The sequence below is a fragment of the Podarcis gaigeae genome (genome assembly GCF_964106915.1).
Source record: "Podarcis gaigeae genome assembly, chromosome: 17".
Lineage (NCBI taxonomy): Eukaryota > Metazoa > Chordata > Lepidosauria > Squamata > Lacertidae > Podarcis > Podarcis gaigeae.
In genome coordinates, this window is record NC_139694.1 from 36,956,758 (window position 1) to 36,971,054 (window position 14,297).

General features: G+C 47.1%; 1 protein-coding gene and 1 long non-coding RNA gene across 3 annotated transcripts in view; both read right to left on the minus strand.

Moving 5' to 3' along the window:
* Positions 1 to 61: 61 nt before the first annotated feature.
* On the minus strand, positions 62 to 10,059 carry PCSK1N (proprotein convertase subtilisin/kexin type 1 inhibitor). Its single transcript, XM_083719547.1, has 3 exons — positions 9,895 to 10,059; positions 4,416 to 5,011; positions 62 to 909 (listed from the first exon to the last, which is right to left on the minus strand). The coding sequence occupies exons 1-3, from the start codon at positions 9,943 to 9,945 to the stop codon at positions 648 to 650; spliced, it is 909 nt and encodes a 302-aa protein (XP_083575673.1). The 5' UTR covers positions 9,946 to 10,059; the 3' UTR covers positions 62 to 647.
* A 3,048-nt stretch (positions 10,060 to 13,107) lies between these two features.
* Positions 13,108 to 14,297, minus strand: part of LOC310835343 — a 233,228-nt gene continuing 232,038 nt past the window's right edge. For both annotated transcript variants that reach the window (XR_014559575.1, XR_014559576.1), the window contains one exon: positions 13,108 to 13,177. This is a non-coding gene — a long non-coding RNA (uncharacterized lncRNA). The remainder of the gene's footprint in view (positions 13,178 to 14,297) is intronic.

Consider the following 14,297-nt stretch of genomic DNA (forward strand, 5'->3'; position numbering starts at 1 on the left):
TTCAAGAGAGTGAAGGGTATTTGAAAAAGGTTTGAGAAGATGACACCAATGACGTCAGCGCTACATTAAAATACCTGGTGGGCTCTTTATTAATTCATCAACACCAAAAACTCTGGCCACAAGCAGGATCAAACAGGGCGACAAATCAGCAAATCTTTGTGTAATGTGAATGTAGGTGAACACAAGGCATCTTACAAACCGGACACACACAAGCAGGGGGAAACTGGTGGGCCAAGGGAGGAGTAAGGGATGAGAGACAGGGCTGAGGTAACGGGACTATTAAGGCAGAAGGAAAATCAGGGTGGGTGGGGGTTATTTGAGCCACTTTTAAATATTTTTTTAGCCAAGATGGCCCCCAGCTCTGCGTTTGACATGGGAGAGATGATCACCATCAAACTGCAGCTTTCTATCAGGACGCCCAGAAGGTTTGCGGGGAAAAGAGCCCCTCCCCTTACAATAACAAAACTGGGATTTGGGGAGCCCAGTGCAAGGCTCTCCCCCTTCCTCCTCAGTAATTTGGGGTCACAAGGCAGAAAAGAGGCAGGAACAAACACGAGGTGTCACATTCCACTGACATTCAGAGACTGCCAGAGAGGAGGGGGGCAGGGGCGAGGTGGCTCCCCCAATCTTTTTTATGCCAATTCCTCCTATTCAGGCAGATACCGAAGCCTCTGCATCCCCCCAGAAACCCCCCTCCTCCCGCCGGCCCCTTCCCCTTCTGTCCGCTTGACCCGTTGCAGCTGGGGCTCCCCCCCAGCCTCCCCACCTAGTCGTTTGACCCGCAGAAGATTGGGGGGCTCAGGTAGGTCCCCTCCGTCAAAGATGGCACGCCGCAGGCGCCGGGGAGGCGCTGGGAAACGCTGGGGGGTCAGGGTGCCCGCTCCTGCCAGGATCCGGCCAACCAGGTATCTGCAAAGAAGAACAAGAGAAAGAGGTGAGTCGAACGAAGGAGCTCTCTTCCCACAATCCTTTGCGGGAGCCAAGGAAAGGCCTTGACTCATAAAGTTGACTGCCATCTCCCCTCTCCCAAAAAGGCTGGAGACTGAAGTTGCAATTTCTGATGGTGTACAAGTATACCCTCCCATACTCACCTTGCCCACTAAACCCCACTTTCGTTGACAGAACCCAAAGATGCCATTGAAACTCCCAGATGTGGATTGGTTAGTATGGGGTCTGCTCTTCTAGATTTCCCAGAGATACTAGGACTGGAAATGCCCCCAAAAAGATGCTAGGACTGTTTTTGTATGCCACTACAGTGGCAAGACTTTTTTTAGTCAAAAACTGGAAATCACAAGAAATACCAACAATAGAAGAATGGCAGATGAAGATGTTGGGTTTTTTGGAGCTGGCCGACCTGACTAGAAGAATCCGCGACCAGAAAGAAGAGGAGACACAAGAGAATTGGAAGAAATTTAAAAAATATTTAGCTAAATATTACGATATAAATTAAATAGAAAATTCTTGGAAATGATAAATAGGCTTAGGGGTAGAATAAGAATATGTGGTAGTAAATACTAAGGATTTGAAAATTAATAAAGGAGAAGAGGTTAGTAAATGAAAGGAGTTAATATCAGTAGAAATATGAATTTGGAGACCTTCTATACAGGTGATATAATGAGATTCAGTAAGAGGGGATTCGAGGAAGTCAGTTATCAATGTAATGAGAATTAGGTATTTGAATAAATAATTTTTCTTTGTGTTTAATTTATTGTAGTGTAATGTGTTTTTCTTTGTTGTGTGTTTCGTTAGGTCATTTTTGTGACAAATGTGGAAAATCAATTAAAAAAAATTGGGGGGAGGGGGGAATAGATTTCCCAGAGGTAACACCTGGATTTTTCTCTTCCTTGGGTCTTCCCCTTCTCCATACCCTAGGTTAATGGCTTCTTAGATAAATTGAAAGCTTATCTGAGATTTCTTGCTGACAATATCAATACTGGTATCCAGACTTCCAGGGAAAACAGCTTGCCCCCCGCAGTGACCATCTCCCATTTTGTGTGCCCCACAATACTCTGTGGCTCACTGCGGTTCTACAGATGATAGACAAGCGTTCCTCACCAGCCAAGTCGATGTGGGGAAAGGTTCCCTTAAGGTAGCAAGCACTTGGACTTAGCCATTGATCCAGGGGGCATGGAGAACAGACAATGTCTACTGCTCCTCCTGCCATCCTTCTCCAGACCTCCACACACACAAATTTTGTATTTTTCACTCTATATGACGCACCAGACCATAAGACGCACCTAGTTTTTGGAGGAGGAAAACAAGAAAAAATATATTCTGAAACCTCTTCAGGGCAGCGATCCCTCTTGCTGTTCTGGCTTCTGGGATAGCTGCGCAGCCTGCATTCGCTTCAAAGGCACGCACACATTTCCCCTTACTTTTTAGGAGGGAAAAAGTGTGTCTTATAGAGCGAAAAATACAGTATGCTCCAGTTCCTCTGGAATAGCATGGAAGGCAGTGCAGGGAGCTGTAGGAGAAAGGAGAAATTCCTCCCTCTCTTTTGCACTCACAGAAGGTGCCTCTGCTGCATCAACTAGCCTTTCAGGAATGCATGGACAACATTGGATGCAACCCAAACAGCCCATAATGATATATAGGTAAAGGTAAAGGGACCCCTGACCATTAGGTCCAGTCGTGGCCGACTCTGGGGTTGCGGCGCTCATCTCGCTTTATTGGCCGAGGGAGCCGACATACAGCTTCCGGGTCATGTGGCCATCATGACTAAGCCGCTTCTGGCAAACCAGAGCAGCGCACGGAAACGCCGTTTACCTTCCCGCCCGAGCGGTACCTATTTATCTACTTGCACTTTGATGTGCTTTCGAGCTGCTAGGTTGGCAGGAGCAGGGACCGAGCAATGGGAGCTCACCCCGTCGCGGGGATTCGAACCGCTGACCGGGCAAGTCCTAGGCTCTGTGGTTTAACCCACAGTGCCACCCGCGTCCTATATTGCTATATATCATGGTTTTATTACATTTTACTAAAATTATTACATGCCAAAATCTACCTAAAGTGAAGCAGGTTCCCTCCTTACTAAGAAATTAGTGACTGCGCAGAGCACTAATTAAAATTCCAGAATTCCACCTGCATATAAGATGCCAGATGAAAATCTGGGGACCTACCTGGAATATCCAGGTGGGGGAGGGGCTGTTGGGCAGCATCTTTCAGATGCTTTGAACTACAATTTTCATCAGCTCCCGCTAGCATGGCCAGCAGTCAGGAAAGAGGGGACTTGTAGTCCAGGTCCTCAGGAGGACCTCAGGCTGAAGAAGGCAGTTCTATGGCCCAGATTTTCTACACTGAATATTTCCTAGGCTGTGGTTTTCTTTCAAAATGTAAAAGTGCTGGAGCCCATGCCTTGCTCTTCAGCCTAGCATTCTTGCTCTTTGTTTCCATGTGCGTGTGGCAGGGGCAGGCTGCACAAGTTGTTTAAAACCATGCATTTCCAAAGCATTGTTTGAATCATCTTGAATTATTTGATAATCATTTTTATACTCCAAAAAGCCAGTTCATCATACAACAGATGGAACGTCATTACTGGATCACACCATTTCAGGTGAGGGTTTGCATTGCTGAATGAGTTCCTCTTGCAAAACAAACTCCCTGCATTTGGACAAAGAGCCTGCCAGGGAGAGGGCTGGGTGAACTCTTCTCCACGACAAGGTACTTTTCTATATGCATGGTTAATTTAAAAAAAGTGGAGATAGTCACACATACATAGCCCCACACCTGAAATCTGAAACCAGCCCAGGAAAACGCTTTACTGCGTGATTCTGGTGAAAATATAAACTGCCACAGAAATTTCTTATGTACCACTTCCTGTTCCATTAACTGTTTCCTCGAATGTACTACCTTGTTATTTTAATTATATATTCTATATAAAAAGAAGAAAAAGAAGAAGAGTTTGGATTTGATATCCCGCTTTATCACTACCCGAAGGAGTCTCAAAGCGGCTAACATTCTTCTTTCCCTTCCTCCCCCACAACAAACACTCTGTGAGGTGAATGGGGCTGAGAGACTTCAGAGAAGTGTGACTGGCCCAAGGTCACCCAGAAGCTGCATGTGGAGGAGCGGGGAATCAAACCCAGTTCACCAGATTACGAGACTACTGCTCTTACCGCTCTTAACCACTACACCACACTGGCGGTGTGTATGAAGGCAGCCTGAGTTTATTCTGCGAGAGAAGACGATGTGTGGGCATTCTACACATGCTCATAGGCCATAGCTGTCAACTTTCCCCTTTTCTTACGAGGAATCCTATTCGGAATAAGGAAATTTCCCTTTAAAAAAGGGAAAAGTTGACAGCTAAGTCATAGGCACTCCCTACTTTATTGCTTCCTGTGTTACACAGCTGAGAATGACATTCCAAACAGGTTCTGGGGCTAAGCCCTAGCTCAGAAATGGGACCCCATTCCAGCTACCTCAGCATCTCAGGGTCCATCTCCCCAGTGGGTTCTTCCTCCCCTCCCAGCTCCTCTTGGGGTTCAAATCCTCCTTCTGGGACCCAGTGGCGATTGCGCTGTGCTTGAGGTGGGAAGGAGTTGCCTGCTAAGCCGGTCTCATCATACTCTGGGTACAATGGGGCCCCCTTTGCTTCTTCCCAAAGCCTGAGCAAGTTGGCCAGATAGGCAGACTCCTGGTCCCGGCGATGCCCGTCCTGAAGGAGGCGCTGCAGAGCGAGGGCCAAGCGTTCGTCTGGTTGGAACTGGTTCCCGGGCGGTGCCACCGCTCTCTCTAGCGCCTGGGCCAAGCGGTCATCTTGCAGTTGGTTACCGGAGACGGCCATGGCTCTCTCTAAGGCTTGGGCGAGGTGCTCTTCCTGCAGCTGACCACCAGGGGACGACATGGCTCTCTCCAGCGCTGCCAGCCGGACAAGTTCGGGGTAATACACCTCATTGGCCAATGCAGTCTCGACCGCCTCGTAGGGCACTCCCTGCAGCTCCCGCCGAACCCTTCGGGCTCCCCCAGGTAAGTTGTGGTTCAGCCCTCCACGGGAGCCCCCTGTGGTGGGGAGAGGCTGCAAGAAACAGGGGGAAAGATTGCAAGCTGAATTTTAAGGAAAGGTCAGAAGTCAGGCTGGCAGCAATCGCAGGTAGGGGGACACGATACCACCTCTGCCCCACAGCAACCCAGTCGCTGGGCATTTCGTGGTGTGGGCCATCATACATCAATATGGAACAGTGTAATAAAAAAATTAAGGTCTTATATATACAGTCATTCCTTGGGTTGAAGTAGCTTTGGGATAAGTATTTTCAGGTTGTGCGCTGCGGCGACCCGGAAGTAACAGAGCGCGTTACTTTCAGGTTCCGCCGCTCGTGCATGTGCAGACAGTCAAAATGACATCACATGCATGCGCGGAAGCGGCAAGTCGCGACCCACACACACGCAGATGCGGGTTGCGTTCGCTTCTGGATGCGAACGGGGCTCTGGAACGTATCCCGTTCGCATCTAGAGGTACCACTGTATAATAAATGTTGATAAATGTAACAACCAAGCACGTACATAGATATGTGGACCACACGTCTGGAGCAGCACAGGAAGACTGGCCTGAAACCATTTTGACTCCCAAACTGACCAAATGTTTTCTCTGCAAGGAGGGAGGGGGTGAGGGAACCTTCCCATTGTCTCAGGAATTGGGTAATCACCGTCTCAAAGGAATGGCCAGACTGCCAGGAGAGGCATGATCAGATAACCTGGCAGACAGGACATAAGGGAAGAAGGGCAGATTTTGTTTACAAAAACAGCGAAGCACGAAAAAGCCATTTGATATGTTTAAAGTAACTTAAGAATTAAAGTGAAAACCAAAATGGTAAAGGGCACAATTCAATCGAAAACAAAGCACTTTTACATCTTAGGTAACATCCACACCATACATTTAAAGCAAATTTACAATGGTTTTGACAGTCCTGGTTTCCCCCAAGCAATTCTGGAAACTAGTTTATCCCACATGGCACTACCATTCCCAGTACCCTTAACAAACTACTGTTCCCAGGGTCCTTTGGGGGAAGCCATGTGCTTTAAATCTATCGTGTGGATGTGACCTTGTTGGTTTTAGCAAGCGGAAGCGCTTAGCCTTTGAAACGAAACCAACAAGGTCCTGGCAGGACACAGTGTTGAGGTAACTGCCGCAGGAAGATCATTCTGAGTGTCCCAAAAGAACAGCAAATGGTTATTGAATTTATTGTCATTGTATTTTTTTGACTCCCAGGGAAACGAATTTGTGGGATTTTATGCCTCAGGTGCCATAAAACAAGCTTATTTTCTCCTGCTCCAGAGGGCAGGGCCCAAACCAACGGATTCAAGTTACAAAAAAGGAGATTCAAATGAAACATTCGGAAGAGCTTTCTGACAGTTAGAGCTGTTCAATGGTGGAATGCTCTCCCTTGGATGGCGGCAGACTCTCCTCCCTTAGAGGTTTTCAATGAGAGGCTGGATGGCCATCTGTCAGGGATGCTTTAGCTGAGATTGCTGCTTTGCTGGGGGTTGGGCTAGATGACCCTCAGGGTCCCTTCCAGCTCCACCATTCTAGGATTCTAACTCAGTCAGTCTTGCTCACGATGCACCTTGACTTTTGGAGGTGCAGGTGTCATTTGCTGTTCTGCCTCTAGCAGCAAAACATCTTGGAATGTTTTTTCAGGTTGCGTCCTGCCGACGGTGACCCAGAAGTACCGGAAAGGGTTACTTCCGGGTTTCGCTGCTCGCGCATGCACAGCACGCGCATCTGAAGGCAGCCCTGTTTAGGGAAGCTTTTAATGTTTAACAGACCACTGTATTCACCACCCGACCCCACCCCCACTCATATTTCCCCCCTCCACCTCTTTCCCCCTATTCTTCCTAATGTCTCAACAAATGAAAACGATTTGTAAAAAAAAAAGTTGTTACGTGGAAAACAAAAATACGAGAGAGAGACTTTGCACATACCTTTGTAAATCAAGAAAATCTTTAATAAAAATACATAAAAAACCCCACAGACCACTGTATTTTCATACTTTGTTGGAAGCTGCCCAGGGTGGCTGGGGAGACCCAGCCAGATGGGCGGGGTATAAATAATAAATTATTATTATTATTATTATTATTATTATTATTATAGCACAAAATCACACTTCGCGCATGTGCACAAGTGCCAAATCATGCCACGCACCTGCGCAGATACAGCACTTCAGGTTGCGGGCTTTTCATGTTGCGAACGGGCCTCTGAAACGGATCCCATTCGCAACCAGAGGTACCACTGCATGCTGAATTATGAAGCATTACTCAGTGAGCTTCATGGCTAGGGAAGGCGTGGGAGTGAATACTACAAGCAGAGGCAGATTTAATTTTGAGTGAGTAATTGAGCCGAAAACTGCCTGCACATTTCCTGCTCTGACGTCTAGAAGAACATCAGCTAGAGACTTAAAAAAAATAAAAAAAATAAAATTTAAAAGCCAAGCCAGAAAACTAGACTATGCCTGAGCCCGTTCTATTAGACTCTTTCCAGATTTTTCTCCTTGGTTTCACTCTGGATTTTTGTCAGATTTGTGGGAACTGCAATAAGTCCGAAACAGCCAAAGGACAGAAAATGAGATGGTTTTCTGGTGAGGCAACTGGTTTATTGTATCATTTGCAGTAGATATTCGCAGGACCAGTTGTAGGTACCGAAAAGCTCACGTCACAATAAACTATTTTGCCTCTTGACTGCCATAGTATAGCATTTTTGCTTCTCCCTTTGTAGATGTAGGTGTTTATATTTCTGCATCTCCAGATGGTATAATTGGTTAGAGTCACGTCCATTTTTCTATTTTTCTTCACATTTGTAAAAAGGCTTTGATGAAGACAGAACAACAAAGACTGAATTTGTGTGTGTGTGTGTGTGTGTGTGTGTGTGTGTATACCACACACATAGACAGAAGTCTGTTTCCAAGTTCTGACCTACCAGCCCAACACACACAAATACGATCTATACCAGCCACACTCTTTCCCGAAATTGCAAATTGGTTATTGCAAATCACCACATGTCCTTCATATATAAGCCATATCTACGTAACTAACAGCAGCCAAATTTCAGGGCATTACTAATCATTAATAATGATTAATATCATTGTTATTATTAACATATCAATTTGCACCATGCGCCCATCTCACATCTGGGGACCAGTAACCAAACTTCCTCTGACTAACGCCTACCCAAATGGAGAAATTTACTTGAGCCGTAATCAAGATTCAGGAGCTGAAAGACCCTCTGGAAATGGGGTCAAGAGAGATCTGCCAGTAGAGGAGGCAGATGGGCCAGACTCAGGGCATCTCTGCAAGGATGTGCACAGAAGCCCTTGAGGATGTGTCATGGTGGAAGGTCCTCCGCAGTCTTCCTGCAGAGTTAGTCACAACCACCAGGAGGATGGATGCTGGGAAGCCTGGTTGGTTTGGGTACACTGAGAAATCACTTTGGTGGTTGTGAAGCTCTCCTGAGCTAAGGGGGGCTCCCTTCAGCCTCTCCCACCTCAAACACACATTCTACATATGTACAAAAGCCCAGCAACATCCAATCTACCTCTGGCTTTGTTCAAACTAACCCTGCCCCTTAATAAGGAGTCAAGACTCCTACAGTTGAGATGGGTGGCAGCGCACAGCAGAGAGGCCACTGACATAAAAGCCCATCAATGAAAATTGTGCCTTAATATGTTTCCAGTTTATTGCAGATTTTAAGTATTCTTTGATATATGTTTTCATTCCTGCTTTTAACTCTTGTCTTTTATTGGCATTTAAAAAAATGTTTTAATTTTAATGCTGGTTTTATTGTTCTGCAACTCGTTTAGAGGCTCTATTGATAATCAATTACTATATGAATTTTGTTCAATAAAATGCCCCCAAATACATGCCCTGAATTATTTTTTAAAACGAATAGTGCATGGCATGTATTTCAGTACCCCCTCACTTTGCACCCCCTTTTACACACAAACACACACGCACACATTCCGTCTTGTACAGATGGATAACAGGTGCAAAAATAACGGTGTACTTCTTTTGCGGCCCATTTGCCCACTCGGATATCACACGCACAGACACACCCCGCAATTTGGCTTGCCCCGTCACACCCTTTCCACAAAAGCCCCACAACCTTAGCTCATCCTTAGTCCCCGCACCCACACTTTGTACAGAGCAACGCCCCCCAGAACTCGCTCGGCCCTTTGCACACACGCACACTCTTCTTCTGCTGTGCGTAATTCTTGGAAACGATGGAGCTGAATTCGTAACGCATCCTTACCTTTCCACCCACAAAAGCCCCCAGTTGCTCACAGAGGGAACAGGCATGAGTCACAAGCACACGCACAAAAACACACGAGTGCCCCCCTTTTTTTGATGGGGGGGGGCGAAAAAGATGCACAAATGACTCGCTGTTTTTTGCTTCCCAGCACAGAAACACAGATGTCCTGCACAGTTTGGAGAGCATCCTTATTCCAGATCACCATCATTTAGATGAAAAACGCTCCTCATCCACACACACACCCGCCATCCCCACAGTGCCCCATTAATTGGACTCTTGGGTGCCCCCCCGCGTCCCCTTTCTCCCTGGGCTGCCGACGACGACTATTCAGTCGTCTACAGAAATCAGATGCGCGCCCTCCAGAGCGCGGCTGGCTGCGCAGAGGCAGAAAAGCAGGTGCGCTCCAGAGAGGTGCCGACAGAGCCCAATGGTTCTGGATCGCTCCAGCAAGGAAGCCAAGCCGCAGGTCCAGGGGCTCGTCTACGTGTCCTCTGGGTGTGGAGTCCCCAGATAACCCGGCACCCGTCACGCGCAATATCGGATCCCTCGCCCCCTCCGCGGATGCTCGCCCATCCCGCAAGTGGCTCGCGTCCCCCCGGTCATCCTGCCCGCCCGGCGGGCTGATGCTCCGGCGCCGGTTCTGGGTTCGAATCGCCTACCTTGGCGGCTCCGAGGCCCGAGAGCAGCGCGAGCAGCAGCGCTGGGCCCATCGCTCCCTCTGGGTTGGACGGGAGGCCGAGGCTGCCCAGACAGCGGCGGCGGCGACAGCAAGCGAGCGACGGAGCCGAGCCCGGACTGCGCCAGAGGAGGCGGCGGCGGCGCCAGACAAGAGCCGGAGCTCCGCCTCGCCGCCGGCCCCGCCTCTGCCCATTGCTCCGCGCCCGGGGCTCAAGGACAGCGGGGGGCATATGAGGAGCCAGCGGGGGGAGGGCGAGGTGCCTTCGCCCCCCTAAAATATTTGAGCATATTTGAGCCCCACCCCAAAGTTCATGGGCATTGTCTCCTTCAAATGGTTTTGTGTGCGCCACGTCTTATGATTGATTATTCGGGGCGAGGCTTACCTGCCCCCCCAGCCAATATTTTATTGAAGTTGGCACCCTTGGCGGGGTGCGGGGGGGGGGAGAGAAGCACGGCTACGCCGGTACCTCCGCCTCCGATTTCACTGGCCAAGGACAGGGGCCACCACGAGGAAGGCGGTGCCCCGGAGCGCGTGCAAAGTGCATCCCTTTCAGCGCCAAGCGATCTGCACAGCCTCCGTGACTGTGTAGAAAGGTGTGGGTTTTATTATTATTATTATTATTATTATTATTATTATTATTAAAGAACAAACATTTTTCCTGAAGGGAATCATACTGTTAATCTCTCTCTCTTTCTCCCCAGCTCCACCCCACTCTCTGTGGAGTTTAATTTCAGACAGAACTCGCTTTTGGCCTGCTTGCCAGGAAAAGGGGTGCATTATTATTTAATTTTATATTAGTTGTTTATGAAATTCATTAAATTAAATTTAAAATAAATTTACTAAATTCATCCAAAGATCACAGGGCGCTTTGCAGTTCTCTGGCATAGATAGAGCAATGCTGACCAAATGTTTCTGAGCATGTGTAGAGTGCATTCAGCCTGTCACTTACTCAGAGAGAAAACTTAAATGAAGGAAAAAGCTTCCTGGCGTCTCTTATTTTCACCTCCTGCTTCCAACCTTCCAGCCCTCATTATATTCTCCTTTCATGCTCTCTTTTTCCTTCCAGTGCATCATTTATCCCATCTCCTTTTCCTTTCCTTTTTAAAATGTTTTAGCACCCATGGCACCCACAAAGGGTGGGATAGGGACACCCCATATTAAATTCACAGCAACCCTGTCATGTAGATAATGCTGAGAGTTACCAACCAATCCAAGGAACATCCCGTGAGTTTTGTGGCCAGGCAGCTTCTCGCGTCCAATATGTTGTCCCCTACACAGTGGCTCTGACGTCCCCTTTAAGATATTAGCCAACTCTAAAAGTCTATTTCTGCATTCATGGTGATTTGTGCTTCTTGTGGTTAGTCACAATTCCGCCTTCAATGCTATTTGTACTTATCTGCAAAAGCTTTGGGATGGATATTCTACTTCATTTTCATTTTTTTATATACAAATTTTTTATACAAATTTTATATACAAATTTAACATATTTAACAAATTTAACATATCATTTTCAACAGTAATTAAACGTACTTTTTCATCTTATACATTTTTTTTTACTTCCATCAATCACATCTGAAAATTTTCCAATCTAATCACTTAATATACATTTCTTGTTGTTGTTGTTTAGTCGTTTAGTCGTGTCTGACTCTTCGTGACCCCATGGACCAGAGCACGCCAGGCACTCTGTCTTCCACTGCCTCCCACAGTTTGGTCAGACTCATGTTTGTAGCTTCGAAGACACTATCCAACCATCTCATCCTCTGTCGTCCCCTTCTCCTTGTGCCCTCCATCTTTCCCAACATCAGGGTCTTTTCCAGGGAGTCTTCTCTTCTCATGAGGTGGCCAAAGTATTGGAGCCTCAGCTTCAGGATCTGTCCTTCCAGTGAGCACTCAGGGTTGATTTCCTTCAGAATGGATAGGTTTGATCTTCTTGCAGTCCATGGGACTCTCAAGAGTCTCCTACAGCACCATAATTCAAAAATGATCCCTTCATGGATCACTGCCTTGCCCTGGTGAAGGGGCTTGAAGAACTCAGAGAAGCTATGAACTATGCCGAGCAGGGCACCCTAGATGAACAGGTCATAGTGGAGAGTTTTGACCAAACGTGATCCACCTGGAGCAGGAACCGGCAAGCCACTCCAGTATCCCTGCCAAGAAAACTCCATGGACAAAGACAACAGGCATATAATACATTCCTTACTTTCCCTATTACATTTAAATCTCATAACTAATATCTCTATTCTTTTTCTACTTTGCAACATTTCATCTATTTGTCCTTACAAAACTTCTTGTAGTCCTACTAACGTAATTTGTTGATTACTGTTGCTCTTCAAATAATTCATAAACTTCTTCCAATCTTCTGTGAATCTCTGGTCCCGCAGGTTTCGAATCCTTCCTGTCATTTTATCCAATTCTGCGTAGTCCATTGATTTTGTCTGCGTAGTCCATTGATTTTGTCTTCTTTCATCGGAATTTCTTCTCGCTTCCATTTCTGGGCTAACAATAATCTCGCCGCTGTTGTCATTTCTAATTAGTGCCTGCTGCATATGTTCTTCCTGCTGAAATCCTGGAACTTTCCATACCACAAATGTTCTGTGTTTTGTCCTGCTTTTGTGTCAAGAATATGTTGCAGGCTAAACCCACAATAAAACTCCAGCTTGGAGACGTTCAAACGGCATAGCTACTGGAGCACCCTTGAGGCAGAATACATGTAAGCCAAGTGAGTCTAGCAAGCTCAAGTGTCTTCCAGAGTGAATCTGGTTTCAAGCATTCACCACCACTACCAAGCCCAGTGTAGGTTCAGCTCCTGAGGGTGGCAGACTTCCTGGACACTCTTCCTGGAAGAGCCAACCAAACTACACAGTAGGTCCCATCAGGACTGGGCTTTGGGGCAGAATGAGCAAGAGAGGATCTCAGATGCAGATCTCAGAAGGTCTGCTCCCTTGTCTTTGTCAAGGAAATGTATTGGGCAACTCCCTCTAAGCAGCACTGCTCTCCACTCTGGGGAGCGGGGACACACACCTTAAAAGCAGCATCCCTGCTCTGCTCTCCATAGCCTATATTTTCTAGTCCCAGTGTATCCATCCTCCCCTCCAGTGGCATAGCGTGGGGGGTGCAGGGGGGCCGGCCGCACCGGGCGCAACATCTGGGGGGCGCGCGCTTGCGCTCACACCCGCAGCTCTCTGCTCGAGTGCTAAAATCCACAGGTTAGGGGGCGCAAATTACTTGCCTTGCCCCGAGTGCTGACAACCCACGCTACGCCACTGCTCCCCTCCCTTTCCTGCATCCACCCTCAACCCCTTCAGGCCAGTGATACATTTTCCTCCTATGTATAATCAGCACGTGATGGAACCAGATCTCTCTCTCTCTCTCTCTCTCTCTCTCTCTCTCTCTCTCTCTCTCTCTCCCCTTAATAGTGGGTTCATCTTGTCTTGACATTTGGAGAACTTAGACCCACCCACCTAGAGAGAGAGAGACAGGCTTAGAGAGAGATGATTCTTGCATCCTGTGTCCAGTTTCTGAACATCTAAGGCTTCAGTTCTAAGCACACAATGCCATGAACGTGACATTAAAATCCCCATGACATGCCAAGCTCTCATATTAGGATAAGTCAAAGTATTTTATATGTTAATGTTTTGTAAACAAACACAAATATTAATACATTAGGGTAGTGCTTTGTGACTTGGCTACAGTCTTGAGGCTGCTGGCTTTTGCCTAGGTAAGCAATAATCTCACTTTTAGCACTGGGGAAAACCAGCCAGATGGGTGGGGTATAAATAATAAAGTTATTAAATTATTATTATTATTGCCTATTTCACTATGATGGAAAATCTGGGGTGTAATTCATTCGACACATGAACTTTTCCCAGTTAAATGCAACTTAATGTTATATTTCCCAATCCGTACACAGACACAGACCTGGGATCACAAGAATACTGCAGGCTAGAAGTACGATCAAAATCTAAAGTGTCTGTGGCTCCGTAGGTAGGGAGTTTAACTTGGGAGATGTCAGTTCAAGTCTGCCCACAGCCAGAGGGGCCTTGAACAAATCACTGTCAGCCTCAGTTCTTCCATCTGTAGAATGGGAATAATAGTGATCTGGGCTCATATTAGAAAATGCAACCTTGGCAGCATGCTATTTGCAACAGTTTCCCTCTTTTGGCAGTAAAGTTCCAGGGGCGACACTACTGGGTTCAAAGACTTATTATGGTCTCTTTGTAATATTTCCTTCATTTATGAACATGCAAGCAGGAGCCCGAGTGGAGGCAAACAGCAGGTACTGCTACATGGAGGCAAATCTGCTACTCCTACCCCAGCCTTCAGACAACTCCAGGCAGCCTCCCAAGCACTCATCTCAGCCCCAGCCCTGCAGATGAATTGACC